The following is a 22889-nucleotide window of genomic DNA, read 5'->3' as shown; positions in this document are numbered from 1 at the left end:
TTAAGTTACCAGGAGTATATTCTCCAGCCTTTTACACAGTTCATTTTTCTGTGACATCTTTCAATTACTGACTTACATGACATGATTGGCTTCCGCAGATGGTCAGGGCCTTGCTTTTACAACAACAAAACAACATTCAAACTTAGTAGGAACAAACAAATGTCATGCTTTGAGAGACACAGCACTGAGAAATGTTTGCTGGATAAATACAGTAATTTTGAGATTTGAAACTGCCCACTGTTTATATTGCACATTTTTGAGAAAATGTAACAGACATCCTGAAATGAGACATATTGCCTTCTGAAGTACACACAGTAGTGACTTCCATTAGTCATATACTGAAAGATTGCGGTATCAAAATAGAAACATTCCCATGATAGTTCTCCTCAGCCATGACAAGCTTAAGGACTTGTGACTTTTAGTACATCACGCATAGAAAAAGAAGTAGTAATCATTTTATTTTACATATTTTGGATGTATTTTTAGCCCTTCAGCATTCCAGTGTACAATAAAGAATCTTAGAATACAGCTTTAAATATTATTGAATGCAGATAGAATAGGAAACAAACATTTTTAGTGCCCTTTGGATTTTGTATTTATTTGTACTAGCCAAAATAGACCTCAAAAATCTTTCCCTCCCCCCTGCCTTCTATGGTGAGATGCACAAGCTGTCTCAGCATATAACATTTGTACAACTGACTGTGGAGGAATGACATTGTGGTCATAGATTGCAACGGCATGCTACAATGGCAAGTATATCTATGACAATTTACCTGTCTTCTGACATCATAGCATTTTGAATGTGCAGACATCACTGATGGCTGGTGTTATGGGACAAAACACACAACACTGAGATGTCCAGATATGGGCCATTTGCTTTCCATACGTAGAAGTTTTATATACCAGAATTATGAAGTGGCTACAGGAAAGGGGGGTTTCTGTCTGGTGCTTGTAGAATTGGTCTGTGGTTATTTTTAGTGCTTAAAATTCTTTTGTATATTTTGTATTGTTGTGTTGCTGTTTTAATGCCTTTGTATATTTTGCAATGCAATGCGACTTCTTTGGTGTTGTTAAGTCAGTAGATGCATAATAAATGAAATTATAATAATCATCATTATCCAAAAAAGATGGTGGCAGATCCAATTTTGTCTAGAAGTCAGAGATCGAGGTTGCAATGTCCCTGCTACACTGCCTTGCCCTTGCCCATAAAACCACAGTGCATTCTAGCCAGTTTTGCAACCATAAAATTGCTGGAGACCAGAAATAAAAATAAAAATGTTGGAGTTATATCAGGGTTACATAGCAATCAAACATGTTAGTGCTAATGTTAGAATCAGAATGTTGGAAGCTATTTACACTATCCTATTCTCAGGGACATGATTCATGACAAGTGCGTTGGTAAATGCTGGATTCACAGGAAACTTTTACACAAAATGGGACAATGGTGCTCTCTCTCTCTCTCTCTCTCTCTCTCTCTCACACACACACACACACACAAATTTACCATACAAGGTCTAGCTGAAAAGATACCTTGATAATCTAAGCAATACATAATTCACTGGAAGTTAATAAGAATTTGCCAGAAGTGTTGTAGCCAAACTCTTGGGTTTGGATTGTGCTGTTATTCTGTTTACAAACCAAAATATAAAATTAGATTTTGATCAATCCCAGATTTATTGAATCAAGGCACTCCAGAGAAAGCAGGAGGACGGGACATTCAGGCACAAGTCTCTTAATTGGTCTAATAAACAACATCTGCCCTGGCCCTTGGTGAATTTATGATAATATTTCTTTTTGGCATGTTTGTTATAATGATGTCTGAATGCTGGCATGTGGCTGTAATTGCATAGATTCAGTATGATTTTAAGAGGAAGCCATAAAATCCAATATTGCAATTGGAGACAGAGAATGGTTGCATGATTTGGAAACACACAAAGTTTTGCTCTAGCACATGAAAGAAAAGAAAAGAAAAGAAATGTGAAAACTGGCTCGGACACAACTTTATTCCAACCAGCTGCTTAACTTTTCAATCAAATAAGGCCTGAGAGATGCTGAAGAAGCTTTTTATTTCTCTTTTTTTAAATCTTTATCGTTTTCAAAAAATGAGTATTGAATTTTTCAGCATGGGGTGGAGGAATTAAATCTTTTGCTTGTTTGTTGCTTTTTTGTGGTGATTGCCTTAGGGTGCACAACTGAACTGAAGCCACCTTTTCATAAAGAAACCTTTGAAGGATGGAGATATATAAAATTTTCAGCTAGTTTTAAGTTAGCATCTGATCCCAAATGGCTGCGCTAGTACATTTCCCCATGATGAAGCTTAATGTTGCTGCAGCATACTGCTCCTCCTCAGGCTAAGCACCTATTGACTAATATATTTGCTAATGGCTGTTTCACCCATGCATGTACCTCTTTCAGTGCCTTATCATTAGATGTCTTCACTTAATGACTGACTCCACTGGCTAATATTATTCATATTATTCATATTATTCATAGTCTACGTTGCAGTGTCTTTCTAGAAGTAACTGATCATGTTGCACATGATGGCTCTCAAAACTAAGGACCTTACTAGTATATTTTCCCTTTCATGCAAACACACAAGTTGTGTGTGCACGGTGCAAGTATGAAAATATAGCAACTTCCATGATGCTATAATGTTAAGTTCCTGTAATAAAATGGCAGAGGTTGCTATGGCTTGACTGCTTAGATTCCCAGCTCGCATGTTATATGGTTCATTCAAGCCTGAATGAGAAGAAGAGCCTGAATGTATTGTGCAAATTAGCTCGAAAATACCAAAGGATTTCAAAGCAGTTTTCAAAACGTTCGTTTCCTCTCTACAGGGACCAGCCACTTCTTTGATAGCACAAATCCCCAATCAACATTGTACAACAAGAAATCTATTATCGCATTAAAATGCCAAGAGATGTGCAAAGTGGACAGGATCAAACCACTGTAATTGTATTATCACAGAGTCTGTTCAATAGGTTTTGCAGTGACCCACCAACTCCTTATTAAACCACATCACTGAAGAATGTTATTTATCTAAGGGACAGGGGAGACAGGGTTTAGAAAGTCTAATCTTTAGACGTTATGTATTAACCCTCTTTAACAGCCAAACACATAGCCTCGCCCTGAAACTTTTGTGCCTGCAGTGTCCTTAATGATTCTAATTTTTGTAATTTCATGATCTCTCTCTCACACCCACACCCACACTCACACAAACAGGAGTATATTTTCTAAGAAGAAAGTGAGCCAGCGCTGTAAAATATTCATTGCTTTTTGGGTTATTAATCTCATTACTCCTTTAGGAAAAAGTGTAACATTAATTACTACTAATTGCTACAGTATTTGGAAAGGATTTGGGGGCATTTCTCATAGGCTTATCTGAGTGCTGGCATTTTGGCAGCAGTATCCTGGGCACCACTGAGAAAGGTTTTGTCTATGCATCACCAGAAAGTATTGGAGATTTCTTTGCTGCCTTGCCCTTCGGATTTATGCTTGTAACACTCCTCCCCCCTCCCCCCATTACTTAGATTTTAATTGGAGCAGTAATTGCCATGGGCTCAGCCGACAGAGATGGCCGCCTACATCCTGGTGATGAGTTGGTCTTCGTCGATGGAATTCCAGTGGCTGGCAAAACTCACCGATATGTGATTGACCTCATGCATAATGCAGCTCGAAATGGGCAAGTGAATCTAACTGTGAGAAGAAGGGTGCTACCCACAGGTATGTTCAACAGAAGGGAAACCAAATATTGCTAAGAATTGGGATGCAACTAAGGACAAATCATACATAAAATGTTCGGGGGGGGGCATTAATATTCAGAGAGATGTTGCTTTTAAAAGAAAACAGATAAAATGTTTGTTTTTCAGCTTTCCCTTACAATGTTCCTGACACAAATGCTAAAGTATTTTGGTTATTTTACAGAGACTAGGAAAGTAGAACTGACATAGAACTGTACTAGTCATGAGTCACCCTGTCCATATTCCTTTTTCTATTGGCTCTATGTTCTTCCCACCATCACCTCACATGCCGTCCTCCTGCTAAGTCAACCGTCCTGTTAACAGCCATTGTGTGACCAACAGACTGCAGGCAAATGAAAAAAGCATCAAGATTGTTAGGTCCCCGGGGCCGGAAGTGATTTCATGAGTTTTCAGCTCATTCCCATTCATTAGGAGCACAATGTAAAAGCCTTTTAGCACAAACCAAACAGCGGCAGGTAGCAATAGGGCAGCTGCCTTGTCTCTTTTAACCAGTCGGCATTATACTAAAATCTAAACCATAGATACAGAATTAGACATTTAAGGAGTCATCAAAGTGGTTTTGTTTTTCTAGATATAGATAACCCAAAGATGAGGCCTTAACTCACAGTTTTCATCTGGAGTGTATTTCTACGAGTCTATTCACTTCTTTGCAATGTTGCCGTATGTGGATTTGTGTCTGACATCTCAAAGCCTACTGCCTGTGGGCCATTTCAGACACGACACAGAAACAAATACTACCGTGAACAGGGAGCTGAAGACAATCCTGATAAGAATACCAATAGGTTCCTTGTGTTTTCAAAAGCTGGTTTGACACATTCACATTTTACATTTTTAGGTGTACACTTAGAAAAAGGTAATGTGTGAAGAGGAGGCCATATCTAGGATACATTTGTCACAAGTGCACTGAACTGAGCAATTGGAATAAGCAGATATGACTTTAAACCCCTTTCTGTCTACTCCTTCCCATTCAGTAAAGAACTCATTCTACCCTGCTTACCTTGCTAGCTTTGCCTTCCATTCCTACACATTGTAGCTGATCAAAACCTCATATTTCCAACCCCATCTCATTCTTCACAGTGTCATCTTCTTCTTTGGCACAGTCCTATGTCCCATTGTTAGCCGTATTGCAGTCATTCCAGTAAGGAGACTGATGTTCTTCTGTTGACCATTATAGACTCCTGGAGTCAGAAAAATTCTCTCCAGCCTGGTGCAACGCCCCCTAGCAGCTCCCCAAACCTTAGGAAAATGGCCAATAGCCAAGGTAACACACAGCACCTGATGATTAATTCCTTGAGGAAATTAATTATGCTTCTGCTTGTGCGGATGACCACTTTTATTTGTTGCTGGTCCTTGCTGCTAACTGCATGTCTGGAACTTTCAGCTGAAGGAACTTCTTCTGGTCTGGAACTTGTAGCTGAATATTCTTTTTGGTGGCAAATATCAATCACGTATTGAGTAACAGGAACCTGTCTTCAGAAAAACAATTTGAATAGGCTATTAGCAAACCTCTAGGATGCTATAGAGAGACAGTCAGCAAAAATCCTCCCCTAAAGCTATGGAGGGGTGGTGAAAGGATTTTGTGTGGGGGCGAACTTTGGAGAGCGATCTTTAACTTACAACTAAATGAGGTGGACAAGTTTATTTTATTTATTATCTTACAGTATATTTCCTTTCATTTCAATTTAGTTATTTATTTATTGTTTCATTTTGTGTGGAATTGTATGGGAAAAGGATGGCTGCCTCCGTAGGCAATAAGCAAAAGAACCCCCGGCCATCAAAGTAAATGATATTCATGCACATTCCCCCCAAAGTACTGGAAGTTCTCCCAGCCTAACTTTGTGGAAGACAAAGTCAGGGTGTTATGCCCAAAGTTTGATATGAAGAGTCAGGTTGTTGACAGCCTTTATAACAGAATATTAGGACCAGTGGTTTTTTTCTGGGGGGACACAGGGGTACACATACCCCTGAACATGTTGTGAATCTAAGTTTGACCTCCTTGAGGGGCAGTATTTCAATATGAGTAGGAAAATGAGAGCACCCCTAAACTTTTTTTTTAGAAAAAAAAGCACTGGGCCCATCACCTCCTGGCAAATAGAAGGGGAAGAAATGGAGGCAGTGAGAGATTTTACTTTCTTGGGCTCCATGATCACTGCAGATGGTGACAGCAGCCACGGAATTAAAAGACGCCTGCTCCTTGGGAGAAAGGCGATGGCAAACCTAGACAGAATCTTAAAAAGCAGAGACATCACCTTACCAACAAAGATCCGTATAGTTAAAGCCATGGTTTTCCCAGTAGTGATGTATGGAAGTGAGAGCTGGACCATCAAGAAGGCTGATCGCCGAAGAATTGATGCTTTTGAATTATGGTGCTGGAGGAGACTCTTGAGAGTCCCATGGACTGCAAGAAGATCAAACCTATCCATTCTGAAGGAAATCAGCCCTGAGTGCTCACTGGAAGGACAGATCCTGAAGCTGAGGCTCCAATACTTTGGCCACCTCATGAGAAGAGAAGACTCCCTGGAAAAGACCCTGATGTTGGGAAAGATGGAGGGCACAAGGAGAATGGGACGACAGAGAACGAGATGGCTGGACAGCATTCTTGAAGCTACAAACATGAGTCTGACCAAACTGCGGGAGGCAGTGGAAGATAGGAGTGCCTGGCGTGCTCTGGTCCATGGGGTCACGAAGAGTCGGACACGACTAAACAACTAAACAACAACAAGAGAGAAACCCTGACAGTCACACTGCATGCCATCATTACTAGAGTGCCCATGACGCTCCAAGCAGATGCACAGACCCACACACCCCTTTCCAGCACTCTGCTATTTTTAGTTTGTGCTTCAGCTCAGGTTTGTGGGCTGAAACCACCATTGCCCCACAGCTCTGTCATAGTATCATTATAGCACAAACGGCAGTCCATTTCTCTAATTGACTGTGCGCACTGGAATGTAGTATCCACTCACTAAGTTCATACAACAAAGCGGGGGCACTTGGTAAGCTCCAGCTTGAGAATGTGAGCAAGCATATCATGGAGGTGATGGGTTTGAGAGCCATGTCCCCAATGCATAGGGGAAAGATTATTAGGAAAGATAAGCAAAGTCTCCTCCATAATCTTCACTGCCCCCCACCCCCCAAAAAACTAAAACAGGCCTGAGGAAGCACTCTTGAAAGATCAAAAACCTAGTTGGAGGGAAGACAGCCAGTGCTTCGTGGCTGGGTGAAAGCTTTCCCCAAATCTTGGAAGTACGTTCGAAGCTCTTGAGAATGAATACAGCATAGAATAATTGCAAGAATGGGAGGAATCTATAAAAGTCCAGCTATGAAAGAACCACACAGAGAAAAAACTATGTTTGGGCTTGTTCATTCTGGGAGCATTTAATAGTCGGGTCTGCATCTTAGATTTAAAGAGCCATAATACCTTCAGAACTTTAAAAAAGTGAGGAAGAGAAATGCCAGGTATTGGAACCTGATCAGGAAAGAGTGACATTCCAATGTACAGAAGGACTAAAATGCTAGTCTTTGTGGAGAGCATACCCAATCTTTAACTCTCCCTCCCATGGACAGATTTTTCAGAATAGATGGATATCCAATAGCAATATAAAATCTGCTTTACCTGGTTTATCATTCTTTCCTGTACTTAATGGGAATCTGTTACATTCATTTATAGCTGAGGCAGCACTCGGTAATTCTGTGGGGTAAGATAATTTTCTTTCTGTTGCACCCGCAGTGACATAAACCGTATTCAGGCTTCTAGAACATGACAGCCAGAAAATGAGATCTTTCTTGTCACTGACTATGGCATTTAGCTGCAGGTCTGGTTCAATAACTTCGGGAGATTTTCAATTCTAACATAGCGGCATAATGATTGTTTGTTTGTTTTTCGTCTCCCTTGCGCTAATCACTTTGTTTCAAAGTTGTACAAGGATAGCTAGAGGACATGCTTACCTGCCTGAGAAAAGAGAGACTTATCTCTTTCAGAGAAACTTGATTTTGCACTTTGAAGATTTTGCTTGCTATATTGTGATGTGTGTGGCAGAGAGAAAGCTAATCAGCCATTTTGTAATATGCCTCTTTATCAGTTGGAGGAGGGAAAAAACAGATTTGATTTTATCTGAAATTAAAACATTCCAAATATGGACCCATTATCTGTTTTATGAGTGGAAGCCAGCTTGTGGCTGCAATCCTATACACACTTTCCTGGGAATAAGCCTCACTGAATTCATATGAATTCATGCATAGGGTATGAAAAGCATCATATTATTTAATCGAGGGGTCACCAACCTTTTTGGACCAGTGGACAGAATTTTGAGAGAAAGTCAGAAAAGTCAAGGGGGAGGGGGTGGCATAACACCCTATAAGCAAGAGAGCCACCCCTGGCAACATTATGCTTACCAGGGAGTGTCAGCTGTTTCCTGCTGCTGCTGTTTGTAGAGATCACACAATATTGATTTTACACACAGAGAGAGATACTATTGCTGTCTAATAGCCACAGGGAACATCTATCAGTACCAGGGAAGACATACAAGATAGCTATGCCACACTCACTCTCATTTCACCTAAATTTATTTTGCCCCATAACTTATTTTCTAGGAGGGCTAGAGGAATACTTTTTTTAAAAAAAAAAAAGAAAAAGCTCAGCATCTGGAGCACCTGCCCAGCAGTGCCAATCAGTCTTCATAGTTGCTGGGTTGACAACCTCTGGTTTAATCACTAGTTGTGCTAGAATTATCAAGAGTTTTTCATGTCCATTCTGTTCTTGTTGAAGAGAGACAATGACATTTTTGTCCAGCTTTCCTCTAAGACTGCACTGTCAACTTCACTTATTCAAAGCTAGCAGGATGAGGCACAAGAGAGGCTCTATGGTAGGCACAGGCAACGTCAGCCCTCCAGATGTTTTGGGACTACAACTCCCATCATCCCTAGCTAACAGGACCAGTGGTCAGGGATGATGGGAGGTGTAGTCCCAAAACATCTGGGGGATCGAGTTTGCTTATGCCTGCTCTGTGGCTTCCTGATTGCTTACCTGGATGAGGATGGATACAGGGTGCCCTCCAGATTCAGCCCCAGGGAGCATGGCCAATGGTCAAGAACACCTGGAGGGTATTATGTTGGCCCATATAAGAATGCTTTATAGAACTGACCAGGGAGGAGAGAGGATCATAGTCTAAAACTTTTCTGTGGCTGGTAGCTCTGAGTGTTCATAGTGAACCAACCTCTCTCGCTGATACCATTTTCATTTTAGCACCTGGAATGGGTTACGCTGCAGGGTGTTCAGTAGCTCTTACTGTATTATTAATCTTCAATAATTAATCTTTCATACTGCATTACGGTGTGGTACGCTGGTTTGACATCAACTGATAGGAAGTGCCTACAGAGGGTGATGAATACAGCACAAGATATTATGGGCTGTCCCGTGAATCCACTGGTTGAAATAGAAGAAGAATGTTGCCTCAGGAGAGTGAGGAAAATTCTCAGGGATGATTCACACCCTGGCCGGCACTTTCTTGATCACCTGCCCTCAGGCAGAAGATATAGAAGCATGATTAGTCGCACCAACAGGGTAAAGAACAGCTTCTATCTGTGAGCTGTTAGGCTGCTGAATGAAAAAATAACAACAGGGCAACTGACTTTCGGGTTGGGTGGGTGTGTGTCAGTAAAGGAGGGGAATTAAGACTAAGAGAGCTGAGTGGGGGGTGCTCCTGTAAGCTCACCGTATACAAGTTGTTCAAGTGACAATAAAGTATTTCATCATTTCAATAAAGGATCTGCCAGAGAAATAGAGCTGTGTTTTGTCCAAACTTCACATTTTATTTTTTTACTTTTTGCTGACCACCAAATATATAAATACAATACGACTTCTATCCTTCTACGTCCTCTGCATTTGTATGTATATAAAGTATAAGGAGTATCATAGAATTGTAGAGCTGGAAGGGGTCCTGAGGATCATCTAGTCCAACCCCTTGCAAGGCAGGAATATTCAGCTGCCCCATATGGGGATCGAACCTGCGCCCTTGGTGTTATCAGCCCCGTGCTCTTAACCAGTTGAGAGAAGGCTGGTCCACGATGTAAGTGAAGCTAAGGATTCGAGTTCTGTGTACAAGGACAGGTTTTCTTTTTGTAAGACAATCTGTATTTGATAACAGGTTCTTATTTGGGATTAATCTTCCCTGAATTAATCCCTCTAGTCCACAAACATCTTTTGAATAGGCTGTTCTCTTTTTAAAAGGAAAGTCAAGCAGTTAATCCCCATTACTCTGTTGGTTGCCTGCTTAAATTTTTCTAGTTTGAAGGCAAATACCTTAATATTGAATTAAATGTTGAATTAGACATACTTAATAGACATAGATAGATAAAGAAATGTCTCATTCATTTCCTTGGAATTCAACACCCATTATTAGTAATGATATAATTTTCTATAGCAGTATTAATGTGCTATTGGTGTACAGCATGTGCACAACGTAAGCAACCCACTCCCACAGAATATAATTTTAGTCTCTCACTGAGGGGAGCAGAGCTGCTGTGTGTGGCAGCAGTTGTGGAATTACTTACACAATTCAGATTATTACTCAATTTCCACAGTTTCCAGTTAGTGCTCTGATGGTACCTGGATTCTGAGCTTCAGGTGGATTCTTAGAGCAGCTTAAAGTAAAAGCTGAAATCCATAGCAATCAGAGCTATGAAAACAACACCCACCATTTTAAAACTCCTTGAATAGCACCTAGAGCAAGGGCCACAATTAAAGTGGATTGATCTTAAATGCCTGGGAACATAAAAAGGTTTCACGTGGTGCGAAAATGATGCAAGAGAACCTTCCTGGTAACTCCAGAGCTAGGATGTCGCCGCTGAAAAGGCCACCACTGTTTTCCTGTCTCAGGCTTTCTGAACCCTTCATTGCCAAAATGCTTCTACTTGCCTTTGCTTGCTATTGTTATCAGTGATAACTGTGGTCACTGACTTGAATCATAAGAAGTCTGGTCTATGGGAAAACGTTATAGTGGTCCATGTACTGCTAAGGCAGACTTAGGGTGGATCAGGTCCAATTAGAACTGATTAAGTACTCATTTAAATAAATCCACAATAGACTAGATTTAAATTGAGTCAGGTCTCACTGGTAATTACCTGCTCTGAATGTTATGGGTCTATTTTGGATCATATGTACTAGTTTAGGAAGGGTGCCTTGATTGTTTTGCTGCCTTATCAAAGTAGATCCCTGTTATTAGATCCAGTCCTCCTATACTGGGTGCAGTTTTGTTTAGCACGCCCAGTATTTGGTGTTCTAGAAAGCCAGATAGATTTGAGTTTGGTGAGTGTCTGTTTTGTCAACAGACAACCTAGATTCTTAATCTTTGTGTGATTTCTGTTTCAGGAGAACCGTGCCCTGAGAATGGCAGAAGTCCAGGCTCTGTGTCTACGCACCACAGTTCTCCAAGAAGCGACTATGCCACATATGCTAACAGCAATCATGCTGGATCAAGTAGCAATGCTACACCCCCAGAGGGCTTTGCTTCGCACAGCTTGCAAACAAGCGATGTTGTCATCCATCGCAAAGAAAATGAAGGGTTTGGTTTCGTTATCATTAGCTCCTTGAACAGGCCTGAATCTGGATCTACAATAAGTAAGTTAATTTTTTTTCTGTCAATTGTTGTTCCAATTCCTTTACAAAAATCCTATAAAACTTCCTTTTGCCAACTGTACAGTGGTACCTCGGGTTAAGAACTTCATTCATTCTGGTGGTCCGTTTTTAACCTGAAACTGTTCTTAACCTGAGGTACCACTTTAGCTAATGGGGGCTCCCGCTGCCACCGCCTGATTTCTGTTCTCATCCTGAAACAAAGTTCTTAACCCGAGGTACTATTTCTGGGTTAGCGGAATCTGTAACCTGAAGCGTATGTAACCTGAAGCGTATGTAACCCGAGGTACCACTGTATATGCAGCTAATCCATTGAGTTCCATTTATTCATAGACTTCAGCATTTATAAAGTCTTATATCCTTGCGTGCTTTGGGTCAAGAGACCAATTATTTTACACAGTTCTCTCTTTCAAATGTTTCCTGGCCATGATTTAGAGAGATTCTATTTGTATGGTTTTGTCTCCTTGTTAGGCTGTGCTCTGAAATAATAAAGCTATCAATAAGGCATTAAGCACTGTGTACATCAAACAACCAGACTAAAAAGAGTCTCGTTGTTTAAGACTAGACAAATGAGAAACTGAGAGACACTGAAACTAGGGTTGCCTTATTTCAAAAAGTAAAAACCAGGAAACCCTGAAAGTTGTTGAGTTTTTTTAGGAAAACCCAAAAGTTTCTGAGATTTTTTTTATAAAAAATTACAAAAATGCCCCCAAAAGTGATTTTCACTTGCCTAAGATATAGGACAAAGCGACAGCTTTTGGAAATAGCAACCCTACCTGACATTCATTGAGGCATTCTGCAAAGAAAGAAACAGTATATTGCCAGTTGAATACACTGAGTCTTTTGGCATGATAAATGTTGACACGTGCTCCTATGGGTTACCTGTGCAGCAAATAAATAAATTTTAAACAGTATTGTTGAAATGGTATTTTAAACAGTAGCCACTTGCTGGATAAGCTTCAAATTTAAATTGTAACATGGGAAGTGAGTGGCCCTCAAAAGAGGCTAAACAACAACCAAATAGATATTATTACTGTGACTATTATCTAATTTTACTTAATATGTTAATTTGAACAGCAGGTGTGGCTTGATTTCATTGTGGAAATTTGCTGTGGGTTTTTGTTTGTTTTCTTGCAGTTCCCTTGATGGAAGCACGATGTTTTGAGAAATTACTGGGGCTGTTGCTGCTCACAGAGCCATTTTAAGCCTTAAGCTACTTGAATTCCAAGAGGACTAGGCTGGAAGCGGCCACTGGATGCAATCAAGAGAAAGCTAAGTGAGCTTAAATTCAGTTGAAACCAATGGGATTTAAATCTACAGTTAAGCACTTAAGTCCCATTGATTTCATAGTTAACTTTCTCTGGATTGTGCCCACTGTATTTCAGCATTCACCTCCCTTCCATATAGCAGGATCTGACTGGGTCTTTGTGCAGAGGCTTTCCAGATTATTATTATTATTAATCAGCAGATTATTAGCTATTCCGCTTTTCAAAGGACTGTCAAGAGCAAAGTGTGACTTTCTGGGTCAGCTGCCCAAGGACTGAAGAAAATCGTCATCACTGGGACATTTAAAACAGGGCCTGGCAGTTGGGAACAATTTGAGGTGACTAAACCCCCTCTACACACACAAATGGATAGGGGAAATTGAAGTGTGTTCATCTTTTAAGTTAAATAACTGTGAGCAGTAGCCAATCAGAGGATTAGGCTGGCAACCAGGACTAGCCAGTTAGAAGTGAGGGCTTTAGTGATGTAATTGGCTTTTAAATCAGAGAGGGAGAAGGGGCTTTAGCCATCCTGTCCCCAGTTTTCCTGGCCCTGTTGAATACAGAGGATAATAGTCTGGGTGAGCAAGCATAGGATTATGCTATAAGTGTATTATTAAATAATACAGGCACAGGTAAACTCGGCCCTCCAGATGTTTTGCGACTACATTTCCCCTCATCCCTGATCACTGGTCCTGTTAGCTAGGGATGATGGGAGTTGTAGTCCCAAAACATCTGGAGGGCCGAGTTTACCTGTGCCTGAAATAATATATACAGTGGTACCTCTAGTTGTGGATATGATCTGTTCCGGGGTGCCGTTCGCACCCGGAAAAGTCCACAGCTAGAGCGGTGCTTCGATGCAAGCGCAGAGCGTGATAGAGTGCTTCTGTGCATGTGCGAAGTACGCAGAACATTTCTGCACATGTGCAAAGTGCACAGAATACTTCTGTGTGCACGCACACAGCGAAGCCCGGAAGTATACACTTCCAGGTTTTCCGCGTTCACAAGCCGAAAAGATACAACATGAACCTAACGCAGCATGAGGTATGACTGTATTGTGAGAAGAGGTACAGAACTGAACCATATGGTTTTTAGACTTGTATTGATTTTTTAAAGTAATTGGTTGGTATTCAATTAAGTTTTACTCAGAGGAGATCTATGAAAATTAATGAGCACATGAAGCGGATCCCACTGCTACTACCAGTTGTGGCAGATCCCATGGCTAACACCAATTGAAGGCCTTCAGACAAGACTTAGCTGAAGATGCCAGGGATTAGACTTGGGACCTTTGGCGGGAAATGCCTGCCCTGTGCAACTGAGCTATGGCCCACCTCATATGAGATGCCAGAAAGGAGATGTTGCGTTGCTTTCACAGTAGACTAAAAAAGCAACATAGCAACTGTTACTGCAAAGACTATTGCCATTTAATGTATGCTTGTTTTATTTACAAAATAAAAAAGTTATTATTATTAGTTCCTTATGTAGCATCTCAGTGTTGCACAGCACTATAGAGAGTAATATAAGCAAAAATAACCCAGTAGGTCCCTGAGCCCTGGGAGCTGATCTTTTATTGGACAGCCAACGCTGTTGACATTTTCACAAGCAAGCTTTCAGAGCAACCAGCCAACCAGCCATTCTTTTTTACCCTACATGGTGTGCCATAGCATTAAACAAAGGAAGCGAAGAATAAATATTTAAATATGTTCAGTAAAAATGTTAATGTATTCACTGCGAGCCAGCCAAGGGGAGAATTCATTGAAAATACCGGTATGGAAAGAGAATTGTCTGTAATGTCAGGTAAGCATTTTCTCCCTGGTCTTAGGATTTCAAATAGAGTCCTGCAGTTTTATTTGCAATTGTTAGAGCTGCCATGAATAAGTACAGCCCAAGAAATACCCACATAGGAGGTAACCTTTGGGACAGAACAGTAAGCAAGATTAGTTTGTGCATTTTAAAAAGGTTTTATCAGCCCCAGCTTTCTCTTCTTTTTGTTTTAAATAATATTTATTAACAATTTAAACACTACAAAAAATAAAAACAATACAACACAAAAACACTACACAACACCAACACATTTAAACTAACAAAACAAAACAAAACAATTTAAAACACATCAAATAGTTTCAGTATCATATCTTTCATTCACTTATTTCCGCGACCTCCTCGCACCTCCCTTTTTGTATTCCACTTCTATTTAACTGTTTCAGCAATTCCTTTCCATCTTTCTCTGTTTTCTATCCTATAATTATCTTAACACATTCTAACCTTATTTTTTCCTTTGATACTCTATTAATCTATTTATACTTAATTCCTTATAACATTTCTACTAAAGCCATATAACTTCATTCCAACATTTTTCTAACATTCATTAATTTTGCAATATTTCCATAAATAATCTTTAAACTTTTTCCAGTCTTCTTCCACCGACTCTTCTCCCTGGTCTCGGATTCTGCCAGTCATTTCCGCCAGTTCCATATAGTCCATCAACTTCATCTGCCACAGCTTTCTCCTTATATTATTGGAATTTTGTAGGCCTGGGCATTGGAAACAAGGTGATGTGCTGAGGGGACTTGAACTGGGAGATGCCTGGTTCTTTGCGTCCCCATGGGAACTTGCCAGAGGAGGGAGATATGAGTTGCACTTCAGTGCAACCACTGCAGCCAGAGGTCAGGTGACTAAAGGGACCAATTGGCTTCTGCCTGATCCCATAAAGCATCTGACTCTGGCTTGGCTCCTCCATCTAAGCAACTCCCTCAGGCATTGTTCCAGACTACCAGTCCTCGTTTACTCCTTAGCCTCTTCCCTGGCTTGACTAGCTGCCCAGTTGGTACCTGCCTGTCTGTCTCCAGGTCATGAGCCTTGACAAGTCCAGAGGGTCTGCCTCCCTCTCTAATTTCTTACTTGGTAGCCTGGCACCAAGTCCAGTCACATAAATGCTCAATAATTTAAGAAGGTAGGTGTGACAGCCAGGAGGAAAGTAGGTGAGCCAAAGCAGGTCTCCTTCAATGGCCAGCCCATTATGGGGAGCAGGCAAGATAGAAGAGCATATTGTCTATGGGACGCGAGTGGCGCTGTGGGTAAAACCTCAGTGCCTAGGACTTGCCGATCGCAAGGTCGGCGGTTCGAATCCTCGCGACGGGGTGAGCTCCCGTTTTTCGGTCCCAGCTCCTGCCCACCTAGCAGTTTGAAAGCACCCCTAAGTGCAAGTAAATAAATAGGTACCGCTTTATAGCGGGAAGGTAAACGGCGTTTCCGTGTGCTGCTCTGGTGCCAATTCGCCAGAGCAGCTTCGTCACACTGGCCATGTGACCCGGAAGTGTCTGCGGACAGCGCTGGCTCCCGGCCTCTAGAGTGAGATGAGCACACAACCCTAGAGTCTATCAAGACTGGCCCGTACGGGCAGGGGTACCTTTACCTTTACCTTTATTGCCTATCAGAAAAAGTAATGTGGCTTTCCCTTGCAAGGGCCTGTCCTCAAGTGGCCACGATGTCCAGTCCTCAGCTATCACACAGGGTGTAGACTTCTCTCAGACTGCTTGCTACCACCACCTAATAAAAACATAAGATAAGCCTGTTGGATCAGGCCAATAACCCATCTAGTCCAGGATCCAGTGGCTGGACAGATGCTTGTACTACTATTATTATTATTATTATTATTATTATTACAGCCCAAGCTAGCCTGTAAGCTAGGCATGAGCGTAGCAGCACTCTGCCCACCTGCAACTCCCAGAAACGGGCATTCAGAGGCATACTGCCTTTGAAAGTGGAGGCTGAACATTGCCACCATGGCTGGTAGCCATTGATAGCCCTGTCCTCCATGAAATTGCCTAACCCTCTTTTAAAGCCTTACCATTTGGTGGCCATCGTTGCCTCCTGTAGGAGCATGTTCCATAGTTGGACTTTGCACAGTGTGATGAAGTGCCTCCTTTTCGCTTTCCTGAATATTACAGGCGTAGAGAAAGCAGTAGGACTCTCCTTTTACATCCTGACTCAAGCACATCTACACCAAATATGTGGAATGAGATAAACAGAAGCAGCTGCAGGCCTGGCCTCCCAGCAGCCAGCATTGCTGCCATGTATTGGGATGGTGTGGGCATGGGGCACAGTAGCAGTGAGGCTGGGACAGTGCCAGTGGGGCAGCACTACTCTGGCCTCGCTGCTGCCTTGCCCCAGACCTGCCCTGTCCTTGTACACAGCGCAAACACACACACACACACACACACAGGCTCCCTGGTGGCCACTCCTGCCTTGGGATCCATCAAGACCAGAACCCAGAGAGTTAAACAGAAACATAGATTTAATTAAGGAACAGAACATTCAGAACAAGTAATATTTCTCTACAGAGTTCTTACACTTCTAGTTTCCTGATTAAACATCACTGTCTATCTTGAAGTGTCATAACAGCTATCCTAACTCTATTAAATACCATCTCTTGTTCCCCTCAGTCTCTCTTGTCTGTCACAGCCAGCCTTCACTCTGTCATTCTCCAGCAGACATTATCAGTCACTCAACTCTAATTCTGTCCAGCTATCCATTCCACTCCACTATTGTCAGTCATTCTTCCACTACCTCGTCAATCACAAGAAGCAATCCCAGGGCCTCCACCTCCAAAACAAATCCTCCCAGAGCATAGGCAGCTTCCAGCCATGCCTTTCCCAGATGCATAGCGACAAGGAGCTGTGTTGTAGGGACGCGGGTGGTGCTGTGGGTAAAACCTCAGCGCCTAGGACTTGCCGATCACATGGTCGGTGGTTTGAATCCCCGCGGCGGGGTGAGCTCTCGTTGTTCGGTCCCAGCTCCTGCCCACCTAGCAGTTCGAAAGCACAATTAAGTGCAAGTAGATAAATAGGTACCGCTTACCAGCAGGAAGGTAAACGGCGTTTCCGTGTGCTGTGCTGGCTCGCCAGATGCAGCTTGTCACGCTGGCCATGTGACCCGGAAGTGTCTGCGGACAGCACTGGCTCCCGGCCTCTAAAGTGAGATGGGCGCACAACCCTAGAGTCTGTCAAGACTGGCCCGTACGGGCAGGGGTACCTTTACCTTTACCTATTTATTTAAAATAGTTTCCCAATACCTCTGCACTCTCAAGAGAGCCCTCAGGGCAGTTTGCAACAAATACCTTAACACAGTAAGAACTGAGAGCAGGAAAAGCTTAAAGGGTATACATAGAAGCATCACCAAAAGAAGAGTATTAAAGCATCATTTACAAATCCTTAGAAGCTTCATGAAATAAAAATGTTTCCCTCTGCTAAAAACTGTTAAAGACAGTCACACTTCCTTCAGGGAAGTGTTTCATAACTGGGCTGCTTCCACCAAAAAAGCCTTGTCCAACCTGCCCAATATGGCAGCAGGGCAGAGAGCAGTGCTTCAGGTGATAACTGCAACTGGCAGGCAGGTTCATGTGAGAGGAAGCAGTCCTCCAGATATTCTGGTCCCTGCCTCTTTAGAACAGGGTTGGGGAACCTCAGGCCAGAGAGTCAAATTCATCCCTCCAAGTCTGACCTTCGGAAATCTCCTTAGGACACACTTCCTCTCCTCAGGTCATATCTCTTGCCCACCCCTACTCCTTGAAATGTGAAGTGGCTGAAATGTGTCCTTTGATGTTGATAATGCATTTTGGTGGCCTGGATGGAGAATATCAGGGAGTGTGTGCAGAAGCTAGCCCACTGTACAAACTGGCATTTCTTGCTCTGTCTGCTTTTGCCTCTGGCATGGGGCCCTCCTTAAGTTGCCCAAAAGAGAATGCTGGGCTGAAAACAATTGGTGGGGCAGCCCAGGCAGGGCAATATTGCTCTCCTGGCTTCCCAATGCCATGTGTCACTACCAAGAGGTACAAGGCAGCAGAAGTTCAGTGCAGTGTGAGCACAGCAACAGGCACTTCAAATTGGCTCTGCTACTGCAGCTGAGAACTCCTCAGAAATAGCCCTGGTTTTAACCCTTGAGTGAGGGATATATGGTTACGGGACAGTTTCCATCCTCACTTCCTGGTGACTGGGAGCGGCCGCCGAGACCATATAACACCGGTCTTGAAAGACCTACATTGGCTCCCAGTATGTTTCCGAGCACAATTCAAAGTGTTGGTGCTGACCTTTAAAGCCCTAAACGGCCTCGGTCCAGTATACCTGAAGGAGCGTCTCCATCCCCATCATTCTGCCCGGACGCTGAGGTCCAGCGCCAAGGGCCTTCTGGCGGTTCCCTCATTGCGAGAAGCAAAGCTACAGGGAACCAGGCAGAGGGCCTCCTCGGTAGTGGCGCCCACCCTGTGGAACGCCCTTCCAGCAGATGTCAAAGCGATAAACAACTACCTGACATTCAGAAGACATCTTAAGGCAGCCCTGTTCAGGGAAGTTCTTAACATGTGATTTTACTGTATTTTTGGTTTTTATGGAAGCCGCCCAGAGTGGCTGGGAAGGCCCAGCCAGATGGGTGGGATATAAATAATAAATTATTATTATTATTATTATTATTATTATTATTATTATTATCTAGCATAGTTTTAACAAAAATGTTTTAATGGAAGTATGGCAGGGCCGGCCCACCCATGAGGCGGACTGAGGCAGCTGTTTTGGGTGGTGGAATCCTACAGGGTGCTGCCAGAGAAGCAAGGAGAAGCAGCAGCGGCTTCTGGCAACATCTTGCAGAGCTCTCATGAGATCTTGTGAGAGTTCAGTGAGATCTTACCGGAAGTCTGATCCCTGGTAAGTGAAGCTTTGGCAGGGCAGGGAGACATCACCTTCCCATTTCATCTCAGGTGGCAAAACGGAACAGGCCACCCCTGAACTATGGTGTGCTGCGCCTGGGGGTAACCCAAGAACTATGGTCCAGGTCCAGTCCAGAATCCGTAGGTTCCACTAGGAGTCAGTCTGACAGGGTCAAGGCAGGCTATGAGGCAGGAAACCAAGCAAGGACAGGTACAGGATCTCAGGCAGGGTCTGGCAGACAGCAATGTTGCTCCCGTAACCTGGGGTGGAGTCCAACAGCCTTTTATCTTTGTCGGGGTAACGACTGGTCCTGATCTCTCGGTGACTCACCTCCCTGTTTCTCCCGAAGGCGAGCACTCCTCCTGCGAGTACTCAGGTCTCTCCTTCTCTCAGACCTTAGTCTCTGCAGCTTGGGAGGCGTTGGTGGGTTACTAGACCCAGGGGCTGCCTCAGCCTCCCCTGACCCAACCGGTAGTGGAGCAGCTGTAAGTGATGGCCCAGCTGAAGGCAACAAGGTAATCCCCGCATCTGGAGCCAGGGCAGGCTCAGGCCCCTGACTCGGCCCAGCTGGTGTGTGTTGCAGGGGAAGAGACTGGGCAGACTGGGACTCTTCAGGATCAGGCCCCAGACTTGGTTCAGATGATGCCTGAGGCAAAGGATCCGGTGCAGACTGAGACTCCTCTGGGTCCGAGCCCGAGCCCAAGTCCCAGTCCATCACATATGGCATAAAGCCTTTATTCAAGGAACATAAGGTCCACAAGAAGGGAACGTCAGGCAGTATTTTCTCACATCATCTTCCTCTGATAGCTGTGTACGTCGCATCTTCTGGCTGCCCCACAACTCCTGGAGTTTCACTGGTGAGGACACATGAGGAAAAGGCCGCGGGAGTGATTGATAGTGGGTGTTAGATGGCAAAAAGGCATCTGAAGGGAAACAAGCTAAGCATACTGAGTTATGTGTTATATCTCCCAATTAAATCATGGCATGCTGGGAGTTAAAGCTGAATTAAAGCTCTTGTACCTATGGAGAATTGTGGGCACAATAAATATTCATGTGATCAGCTGTGTAACATATTGGAAAGGACAGCTGGCTCAGGAGGGTTTGTTGGCTTAGTTTTCTATCAGTTTCTGTTTACATTACAAAACTAAGGTATTGTAAGAAGTTATTATCTGCCAGAGGTTATAGTACAGATACAATACAGGTTTGGATTCCCCAACTCTCTCTCTCTCTCTCTCTCTCTCTCTCTCTCTCTCTCTCTCTCTCTCACCTGTTCGCATCTGACATTTACCCAGCGTACAAAAAGAAATGTGAGAAAACAGGCAAGTGACTTTTTACAAAACACAATCTCTCAGCTGTTAGGGGAAATACATACAGAACAGATGAAAAGACACCGTACTTGTAAAAGTGCGAAACATTATTTGTCACTGACACCAGCTTGTAACGATCAGTGCTTTCTGAGGGCATGCTGTGATATTAGCCGGAGCTCAGTATGAGTTTAGTGATTTTCTGTCAAGAGAAATAATTTTTGTTTTAAAAAGAAGAAACAGAAAGGTATGGTATTTTCTTCAGCACCCAGTGTTTCTTCTAACTTTCTGCATGCAAATTTGGAGGGAAACAAGAATATATTAACAACTCAGCATTTTTTATATTGTAATGTTTTATTGTTTTGCTCTTATTTTTCTTGTAATTCCCTTCAATAAAACCATGCAGTGATTTTGGGGTGAGGGTTAAAATAGCACACTGGAAGATTTTCATCCCATGATGTAAAGCAGTGAGAGGGTGCTCTACCCTTCAATGAAGGACACAGCTCTGTACAAATATCCCTTGGTCCTTATGGAGCTCCACTAAAGTGGCCTTCATAAGGAAGAAGCTTCAAAAGATCATTGGACTGCAGTGCCTCATGGTCTGAGGGCATGTGATGCAGCCATCTTGCTGGTGCTGAGCAGCTCTGGCCTGGTCAGTGTCTACATGGGAGAGATTGTCTGGGAATCCTATGTATGGCCCTTTCAGTTCCATGGTGGAAGTTGGGTGACCTGTATAGATGAAATTATATACATAGACATAGATATGTATTATGTCTGTGTGTATGTGGTACATATCAATAGGTAGATGATAGATATCTTCACACCAAATATATGTAATTAGCTGCAGCATAAAATAGGATATTCCACTTTTTCTGTTATTGAAGAATAGGTAGTAACATTTCGCCTGATCTTCCCCATTTCAAAACTGCCTTTTGTTCTGGCTTCTGATTCCAGTCCAGTGAGCCCCTTTGGACATACAGAAGGGCATCACTTTACCAATTGGTTTTTCCCATGCTCTGCCTTGTTCTGTACTTTATTTACTTCAGAAATTGCTTCTGAAGCTCTTCTGAATTTCAGAAGCCACTTGTGGGGTGGCAGCGAATGTGCTGTCAGGGAATGAAAGGATTAGAGTCTCTTGGGGTCTGCGGAACTGACTACAAGCTCCTTTCGATTGGAGACCACACCTGGAAATGGGAGCTGACATAATAGGCAGCTAAAGGTCTCTAAGTCTATAATGGTTTGTAGAACTGTGGGAGACATGATTAATACAGAAGAGAGGTTCATTAGCATTATGGTAATTAATATATGCACTGACTGTTAGTATTTGAGGCTGCAAGTTATACCATCAGTGTTCCTCCCATTCCAAGTGTGAAAGGATGGACGTGACAGGGAAGAGGCTAGGCAGAACCTTTCTCATGGCAATTTTCCCACTCATGCAGAGAATTTGTTTAAAAATGCTCTATGCATTTTGAAATGGGAATAAGTTGTTGTTGTTGTTTAGTCGTTTAGTCATGTCCGACTCTTTGTGACCCCATGGACCAGAGCACGCCAGGCACTCCTGTCTTTCACTGCCTCCCGCAGTTTGGTCAAACTCATGCTGGTAGCTTCGAGAACACTGTCCAACCATCTCGTCCTCCGTCGTCCCCTTCTCCTTGTGCCCTCCATCTTTCCCAACATCAGGGTCTTTTCCAGGGAGTCTTCTCTTCTCATGAGGTAGCCAAAGTATTGGAGCCTCAGCTTCACGATCTGTCCTTCCAGTGAGCACTCAGGGCTGATTTCCTTAAGAATGGATAGGTTGGATCTTCTTGCAGTCCATGGGACTCTCAAGAGTCTCCTCCAGCACCATAATTCAAAAGCATCAATTCTTCGGTGATCAGCCTTCTTGATTGTCCAGCTCTCACTTCCATACATCACTACTGGGAAAACCATAGCTTTAAACTATACAGACCTTTGTTGGCAAGGTGATGTCTCTGCTTTTTAAGATGCTGTCTAGGTTTGTCATTGCTTTTCTCCCAAGAAGCAGGCGTCTTTTAATTTTGTGACTGCTGTCACCATCTGCAGTGATCATGGAGCCCAAGAAACAAAAATCTCTCACTGCCTCCATTTCTTCCCCTTTTATTTGCCAGGAGGTGGTGGGCCCAGTGGCCATGATCTTCGTTTTTTTGATGTTGAGCTTCAGACCATATTTTGCACTCTCCTCTTTCACCCTCATTAAAAGGTTCTTTAATTCC

General features: G+C 42.9%; 1 protein-coding gene across 18 annotated transcripts in view; it reads left to right on the top strand.

Moving 5' to 3' along the window:
- MAGI2 (membrane associated guanylate kinase, WW and PDZ domain containing 2) overlaps positions 1–22889 on the top strand; it is a 618641-nt gene that overhangs the window by 542663 nt on the left and 53089 nt on the right. For 15 of the 18 annotated variants that reach the window (XM_079993549.1, XM_079993547.1, XM_079993552.1 and 12 more), the window contains 3 exons: positions 3531–3723; positions 4936–5022; positions 11128–11376. In XM_079993549.1, coding sequence (XP_079849675.1) covers positions 3531–3723; positions 4936–5022; positions 11128–11376 — 529 coding nt within the window. The remainder of the gene's footprint in view (positions 1–3530; positions 3724–4935; positions 5023–11127; positions 11377–22889) is intronic. The other 3 variants (XM_079993553.1, XM_079993539.1, XM_079993546.1) reach the window with 1 other exon arrangement.

This window comes from Podarcis cretensis (genome assembly GCF_951804945.1).
Source record: "Podarcis cretensis genome assembly, chromosome: 10".
In the NCBI taxonomy this organism is placed as follows: domain Eukaryota; kingdom Metazoa; phylum Chordata; class Lepidosauria; order Squamata; family Lacertidae; genus Podarcis; species Podarcis cretensis.
The sequence above is the reverse complement of the archived record's forward strand: the minus strand, read 5'-3'. Positions and strand labels throughout refer to the sequence as shown.